Source organism: Siniperca chuatsi, linkage group LG12 (genome assembly GCF_020085105.1).
Source record: "Siniperca chuatsi isolate FFG_IHB_CAS linkage group LG12, ASM2008510v1, whole genome shotgun sequence".
In the NCBI taxonomy this organism is placed as follows: Eukaryota; Metazoa; Chordata; class Actinopteri; order Centrarchiformes; family Sinipercidae; genus Siniperca; species Siniperca chuatsi.
In genome coordinates this window covers 19,107,402-19,115,809 of record NC_058053.1, presented here as the reverse complement: position 1 = coordinate 19,115,809, position 8,408 = coordinate 19,107,402, and the positions used below count along the sequence as shown (strand labels likewise).

At 38.1% G+C, this 8,408-nt stretch overlaps 1 protein-coding gene across 1 annotated transcript; it reads left to right on the top strand.

Moving 5' to 3' along the window:
- The first annotated feature begins 316 nt into the window (after positions 1-316).
- Positions 317-8,303, top strand: spryd7b (SPRY domain containing 7b). The gene is made up of 5 exons (XM_044217627.1): positions 317-504; positions 1,855-1,971; positions 2,363-2,529; positions 4,737-4,839; positions 7,067-8,303. Exons 1-5 carry the CDS (start codon positions 399-401, stop codon positions 7,162-7,164), a joined length of 591 nt encoding a protein of 196 aa, XP_044073562.1. The 5' UTR covers positions 317-398; the 3' UTR covers positions 7,165-8,303.
- Positions 8,304-8,408: the final 105 nt, after the last annotated feature.

Genomic DNA, 8,408 nt, shown 5'->3' with positions numbered 1-8,408 from the left:
TTTATGTTGCAGCCAGTTGCAATCAACCTCTGAGGATGTTCTTCACTTATGAATGGATATTCGCAGTTCAGCATTTGTGCACTAAACATTTGATATATTTTCTAAAAACTCACTTTCTTTTAACTTGTGGTTATGTAAAATCGATACCCAATAGTTACTTAGTCACGTGTAGAAATTTTGACCTTGATTTTCTTCCCTTGTTTCCATGCCATCAGGAGCAACTGCCTATCTTAGCCACTGTGATTGGATACAGTTGGGTAGCAGGGGCTTATGTAGCTCCGACCTCTGCCGCCGTGCGTCGCTGTTGTGTTCCGGGAGCTTGACGTTGTAACGCCAAGCGCTCTTTGGTTTGATGGTATGAGAATGTTTCCGGATGTTTCGCTAGTATCTGGACAAGAATGGCTGCGATGTTTACGTGTTGTCTAGGCTGCTGCGGAGATGGCGGATCGGGCCATATTCCCCTCAAAGAAATGCCCACTGTTCAGTTAGATACTCACCACATGGGTAAGGAATTCTGACAGCTGATGTGCGGCCAGCTGATGTCTGCACATGCCCAGCTGGCTGTGTGTATGTGAGACATTATGGTTGGCTACTTCCGCCGTTACCATTTTTTAGCTAACAGATAGCTGCTCGTAGTGTTGTAACCGTGGATGAATATGCACTTAGATGTGTTTGTGGTAGAGCGGAGTGGTTGCAGTTGTGTGTTCTACCATTCCCCGTTAATATACGTCCTACAAAGGTTATCACATTGTTAAATAAAGTGCGACATGACGTTAAAACCAACAGACAGGCCAACTCGTGACATTTAAGCGCTTCGCTCCTACCTCCTGCAACTAAACTCACGACACGGGTGAAAGCCATCAGGCTTAACATTTCCCATTTCTTCCACTTACTGAACTTTAAAGACTTCCTAACTCCCCCTCTACACATGTTTTAAGACATATAAAAGCACTCTGGTTTGAATAATAATTTGTGTGTGCTGTGTTTTTACAGTCCAATTATCTCGTTAAAAAATCGTAATAGCACTTCTAGTCCTTCTCCCTCATTGAAAAGTCCAGGTGGTATAAGTATGCAAATGTGTTTCCTTTGAAATGTATAACTATTGGACACAAGATGCCTCCTAAGTCAATTTTCAGTGACTGTACACTGGAAGATTGCATACTGGACTGGACTGATTTTCCAGACTAGTTGTGACGTCAGAAAATCCTGCTCATATGTATCAGAATCAGAAATACTTTATTGATCCCCGAGGGGAAACTCTTTACAGGTCTTAAACTGATATTTAAGGTGAGCACAGAGAAACAGCTACAGCAGATTCATTTAAAAACTATTTTCTAGTATCAAACTGCACATACAGCATTCTGCACTGTACCAATAAGCAAAACACATTTTTGAGTTGAGGGGGACTTTAGGGTATGATTTACCTCAGTTGTATTAACTTAGTCTTACTTTTTGTAGAGGTTCCATCAGAGAAATACCACTGAAGTTATAACCTGTTTATAATAAAGTGTTTATTGTCAGTATTCAAATATAACAATTGGTTGACAGGGTAATGATAATACTCGATTCAATTCAATTTTATTTATATAGCGCCAATTCATAACAGAAGTTATCTCATTGAGCTTGAGTTACTCCTCTTGAATAACTGACCTGACTTTCCACCCTGAGGAATATCTGGAAAAGCACAGGGACTCGCAGAATGGCACCTGTACAGAATTCAAATTAAACAACAGCAATTGGAGTTGTGCTGAAATGATTAGTCGATTAATTGATCCGCAAAAAAATAACAGACTGAACAATTTATTAATGAATTGTGTTTTTAGTACAATATGTTTTCTTGCCTTTGTTTTGCAGGCACAGATGTTGTCATCGTAAAGAGTGGCCGGAGGATATGTGGCACTGGAGGCTGTCTGGCCAACGCTCCTCTGCACCAGAACAAAAGTTATTTCGAGTTTAAGATCCAGTCCACTGGTAAGCACTTGGCTTCTAACTCCTGACTTCTTTTCTTGCCAGATTGACATTTTTTGGTGCATTCGTAGTGGGAGTTATTGATACTGACACGCTGCAGTTTTTAGAAGCTACAACATCTTGTGACTGCATGCTCACTGGTGGAATTCTGTTCACTTACAAGTACAAGAAATTTGCTTCCTTACATATATGACCTTAAGCAAAGCTACCATCATACAGCTCCACACTAGCCACATACTGTTTGTACTAGCATTCAGTTGCGAATGTGTAATGTTTGCTAATCTTGCCTACTAATTTTTTAATGCAGCTGGCCTATAAATATAAATACATTTTAGTCTATGTGATTAAAACTGTTTTAAAGTAGCAGATACCCAGCGTTGTGCTTTGTGTTTAGGTGTGTGGGGAATAGGTGTGGCTACGCAGAAAGTGAATCTCAATCAAGTGCCTTTGGGCAGAGACACAAACAGCCTTGTCCTGAGGCATGATGGGTCTGTTTACCACAATAATGAAGAGAAGAATCGTCTACCCGCAAACAGCCTTCCTCAGGAGGGTGACATTGTGGTAAGTGCATTTTACTTGATCCTGAACTTAAGTTTGATGACCTAATCTTTGAATGATGTGTGTGCCAGTTGCTTGTGAAGCTGAAAATAAAGAACCGTTTTCTCTGAATCAGCATCTTGTCAAATAAGTGAGAACCGGCAAGCATAAATTGACATAGACACTAAAATTATTAATGAACTGGAATCATATGGGCAAGCCAGTCGGTTTCTATCTCAAAGATAAAGATCGTGTTATCTGACATGGGTGCCCAAACAATTTCTTCTAGAGTAAAGGTGCTTCAGTAATGGTTGCTAAGATCTCTTTTTTATCACTTTAGTCTGTACACATATTGATCTTCCAACAGGCATGTGAGTGTAGATTTTGTGTATTTGTAGAACTTTAATCAACCCCTTTAGAATAATCATCTGCTAGAGACCTGCTGGATGAGGCTGGCCTGCAGGTCCCGTGAGACCCACAATAGAATTTGGCATTGTGGGTTTTTTTTCTTCCAAGGTCTAATATGGGCTGGATAGCCTTCTGTTGTGCACCAAATTGCTATTTGGCATCAGTTTATAAATCATAACAGAGTTTTTATTATACCCAGGCAACATTTATTGGAATTTTTTACGAACCTTGTCGGAAATCATTTTGTAAAATATGATGTTAATGAGCATAGACTTGGGGTCAGAAAAAAATGGATTGCAGGAGTTGGCTGGCGCAGCAGAACATCCTGCAGGTGCAGGCGGCTGCAGCGTAAAACCCAGCGGGGGCAGGGAGGGCTGCTTTAAAGCACATGCAGACCTCTATGTATCACTGTCAGCAAGCATGTCATTATCTGCACACAGTGTTTGTACCTGACATAATAAGATAAATCTTTCTTTAAGCCTAGTCATGCTCATTTTATGACACTACAGTATATGGTTCTGCTGAAGAAGAGACCAAAACAGCATAAAGCTACTACTGCTGGGACTTAGAACTTGGTGACTTTGGCGACCCCTTAAGTCCATTAGTGGCTGTACTGTATTTATGTGCACTGTACTAGAGGACCCCACCACATACGCATACTCAGTTGGCAGAGCAAAGCATGTATACAGATGAACTTGTCGTACTGCCAACTGAGTAATTGTGCAGGAATAAACTTGTGTGAGAGAAGATAATTATTTTTCTGATGACACAAGGTATTTTCATCAGGAGCCAAATTCAGGTCAGCCAATCTGTCAGTCAGTAAAACTGACGCTTGCTCATTTGGGTTTAGTTATAGCTTTTCTTCTGCTGTGGGCTAATATACAGGAAATATGAACACCTGTACATCAATAAAATCCAATACTGTACTGCCCTTGTGAAGCTCATCATCAACTACAATACATTTGTGAAGCATTTTGCATGATATTACAAAGTGTACATTAAAAACATCCAAAAAAAACAACACAAACTACGGGCTTCAAAAATGATTTGCATCTTTAATTTGCATAAAGGTACAAGATTACAGGAGATGCTGCCACCACTGTGTGATGCATGCATGAAAATGCAATTTACAGTTTATGTAGTCAATGACCAGGAAAAAGAAACTCTGACACTCATTGGTGGTTTTAGACTGATTCAAGCTACTCTCACACATTTCAGTGCAATTGTAATTCTTCGACAAAAGAGGCCATGAAGGCCAGTCTTACACTGATTTTCTGTTCACTTTAAGTGCATATACAATACTTTAACTTAATTGCTCAGTCTGCACAACAGATATGTGCAGATGAATAATATAATGTATTGACAAAGTACTTGATATCTAAGAAAAAAAGACAGGTAGGAACATTTTTGATTCACCAGAAAATGTCACGTCATGTTTTTATGTCCCATTTTGTGTCAGGCACATTTTTGCTTGGATGGAAGTGTCATTGACCATAATTATGCAGTGATAATTAAAGCTTAAGCCAGTAGGAGAAAGTGTAACTGCAGGAAGTAGAGGAAAACAAAGAATAATGTGGGATAAAAACCTATACATACCTTATCTTTTTTCTATACTATTTGGATTTCCCAAGCTCTTCCTGCTCCCTCTGAAAATAGGAAAGAGTCTCAATTATTATCTTTAAATAGGTTACAGTCACAAGTGTTGAATAGCCAGGCTACACATATGAAGGTTTCTTTTTGATAATTAAACCAGGGTTAAATGTGTAATCATATTCAGATACAAAAATTCAGTTGTTAAATCAATTTTTGTTTGTGTTCCTCAGGGCATCACATATGACCATGTGGAGCTGAATTTATATCTGAATGGGAAGAACATGCATTGTCCTGCCTCAGGGATCCGAGGCACTGTATACCCTGTTGTTTATGGTAAGTTTATTTGTTGGCTTGATATGCTGACTAGTTTACCAAGGTTTGATAATCTTGAGATCATTTTTGTGTAATTTTCTAATTGAACATTATTGACTGCCAATATGTTTTTTCTCAGAAATGCCATTATGGCAGTTACAATGTTTTTCCACTAGAGGGCTGTATTTATACATTTTTACATAACAGTGCTCATTTTGGTTGTGAGTTGTATTAAAAGGTTTTTTTTATTTGCATATTTGACGACAAACAGATTCCACACATCCAAGTGTGAGTTATGTGGACTAATCAAAACAAAGCATTTAGCAGGAAGGTACAGTCTTGCCACGGAGGATCAAGACATGCAGGTTTTATTCTGGTCAAAGGCTACAGCAGATGATTTCACTGACTGGGTCTGCCCCTCTGGTTGATGTTAAGCTAGTCAGTAAAATCAACTGGTGATTTTATGTTGGAAAGAAAACATGTAGGCTGTTGGTACTTAGTGGCAGCTTTGCTTGTTCCTGTTCTACAGCAACACTAATGCAGAAAAACTGTAAATGTTTGAGCTTTCTTGTGCAAACACTCTCTGTTTTACAGCATTGCTAATATTTCTGAGCTAGAAAATATATCCATGTGATCAGATCAGTCACTCTGGATGCCTTCATAAATATCAAACTTTCCAAGTCATTTTCTGTTGTGTTGTATAGGAACAATAATATCATTCATGTTTAAAGGGCAATACCAACTTTTTTGACTGTTAAGGGTGTCACTTTTTTCTAATAAGCGTTTACATAAACAGAACTCTCCTATGGGAATAGGGACATGCTCCCATAGATATAAAACACATGCTTTTTATCTATGCATGCTCCACTCTCACTTTTCCATAAGAACTCTGTGTTAATCTGGTATGTTTTTGAATCAAACTGTGAGTCCCTGTGCTTTATTGAATGCCAGTGAAGCCATAAAATATAGATTTTTCTATAATTGCACTTTGAGTTAGGCCTATAATTAGACTGACTAAAAATTACAAGGTTTAATTAAGTTGGTAATGGAAAACCCTAAAATCCAAAAGCTACCCACCCCTAAAATTAAAAGTTTTCACCAAATTAGTTCCATGAGCTGCAGTGGCATGGTAACATAGTTTTGTTATTCCTCTTTTGAAACAGCCTTCTTATATTATTATTTACAACAATGTCTGTTTTGTCTTATCTGCACCTCATAGCTCCGTTTTCCAGTGGATGCTTCAGAGTTTGCATTGCAGAACCACTTTCTGTTTTTAAATGGCACTTTAGAAAGGGGTGGCATATACAGTAGCTTATGGGTCAGTGAACGACTTCATTTTGAGATGGGAGACCTACAAAGATCACCTATGCTATTACCACACCTCAGGTTGACAACTGGTAAACAAAACAGGGACACTGTAAGTTACTGTGCCAGTTGGTGTGGGAGAGTGTTTGGCCTGGAGGTGATGCTGCTTCTATAGCTAAGAACTGATTTATAAGATTAATCAATCACCATGCTAACTGTGTATCCCAAGCCAAAGTTGAGTTAATAACATACCAGCACCCAAAGACAGTATTTCAGTATTAACAAGCTTACAAAATGTAACATTGTATACTGAGAGATTGTGTTCAAATAGTTGCTGTTACAAGGCATTTGACCTAATTTCTGCAGAATAAACAAGAAAAATGTTGCTATTTAATGTTTGCTATTATATTATTACTCCTAATTAAGACATGACATCAATTTAATTTAATTTTATTTTAATTCACCAGAATAAGCCACTTGGCATTAAAAGAGCTTTCCAGGGAGTCCTGGGAATATAATCAACAAAATGTTTAATGGGGTGATATTTTTTCATACATTTGAAGCCATGGTTAACCCATAAACCCTGACGTTAGATGCATGATATAGCCAAGCATCACCCATTTCATATAATCATGCAACCAAACTAACATGCATCTCGGGTTTGAATATTTGACTCAAAGCTAGGGTAGGTAATATTTTTCAGAAGCATTTTTTAGTTATATTTGTTGAGATTCTCTTTACATAGCAATCAATAAATCAAATGCTCTGATTGAGCAAATGAACAAATAATGTGGTCTCTGTGGCCGTCACAGGCCTGTAATAAGCCTACTCTGCGCACTCTGCCCCTGCACTCAAAACTCCTAATAGGAAAAATCTGTTGAAGAGGTTAACATGTATACAATCTCTAAGCTTGTGTTTGTGTCTTTCCCTTCTTTTGTTCCAGTGGATGACAGTGCCATCTTAGACTGCCAGTTTAGTGACTTCTATCACACAGCTCCACAAGGATTTGAGAAGATCCTCTTTGAACAACAAATCTTCTAAAGGAGCACCTCAGCCTCAGCCCCTCTTTATGTTGTCATCCTCCCCAATATCTCATAGCAACCTCTGTGAAACTACAGTTTGACCTTAAAATCATTATGTGTGGCCTTTTGTTTGTTTCCCCTGATTACTCTGTCTCTCTCATGCTGCTCTGGATTGACGTTGGAGCAACCTTGAAGGAGTGGGGATTACTGATCATTGGTGGGCTATGACTTTTGCAGTCTGTGCTGATGGAAAACTGTCAAATCATTACCTTGTGTCAGTGGTAATCACCCTGTATTAACTGAAACACTTTGAATTGCTGCTTACATTCTCAATCTTTGTGTAGATACCAGACAGTGGATGTAATGGTAAAATGTTCCCATTTTTCAGGATCACAAGCCATTTTTTGTTGACATTGCTTTATACTTATGTTTTTGAATATGTAATCTCCCAAATGTCATACTGACATCTCAGCATATGCCCTATATTTATTTGTATTTATTTGAGTCACAGATCAAGTAATATGAGCATGTCATGTCTTTGGCCAGCAGAAGTTTGTGGACTAAGGATCAGCTGTCAGTACTGACACATCAGTCAACAATATCCCATTTGCTCTTATGTTGCCTTCTTCACTTAAAAATACAATTAAAAGTGGGGATACACTAATTAATTAAATTAATTCATGTCACTTTGTAAATTTGAGTTGATACAGACATGGTTTAAAATACTCCAGTAAACCGTTGCACATTCCAGCGGACAGCCAGTGTCTGAGATTGACTTTTTACTGAGGTATGCTGAGGTGATGGTGTTGGACGATGTTTTAAAAAGTTAAACACTTATTAAATGGCTGACACTAATATGTATTAAGATTGATTTCTAAATCACTTCTATGAACAGCCCTTTAGTTTTCCCACGCTTTTCTCATCCTGAAATCTTTCATGGTGTGTTTATTCTAAATATCAGAATATAACCGGTGCTGGTTGTCTCAGATTACAGATATATGGTTAAAAATGTCAATCTGTTGTTTTGTATTGGCATAGCATATCCGCTGCTGAAGTGTGACAGTTAAATATTTCAAATGCTTGTCTTTGTTTGCACTAATGATTTGTACAAGCAAATCCAAATATTGTTGATTCATTAAACTTTTGTGTCTTGAGGCATACTTTTGTCGGAGTCCTGTTTTGTTTTTAGGTGGTTGTTGTTAAGTTGCGTATTATATTCACAGTTCCGCGCAAAAATGACGGGCTAGCTTTACAGTTTTCACG

What these genes read in the sequence shown, in the direction of transcription:
- spryd7b (XM_044217627.1), top strand. Translation starts at nt 399, where the DNA reads ATGGCTGCGATGTTTACGTGTTGTCTAGGCTGCTGCGGAGATGGCGGA. An exon ending in GTTAGATACTCACCACATGG is followed by an intron (nt 505 to 1,854) that starts GTAAGGAATTCT and finishes TTTGTTTTGCAG; the next exon opens with GCACAGATGTTGTCATCGTA. An exon ending in TGTATACCCTGTTGTTTATG is followed by an intron (nt 4,840 to 7,066) that starts GTAAGTTTATTT and finishes CTTTTGTTCCAG; the next exon opens with TGGATGACAGTGCCATCTTA.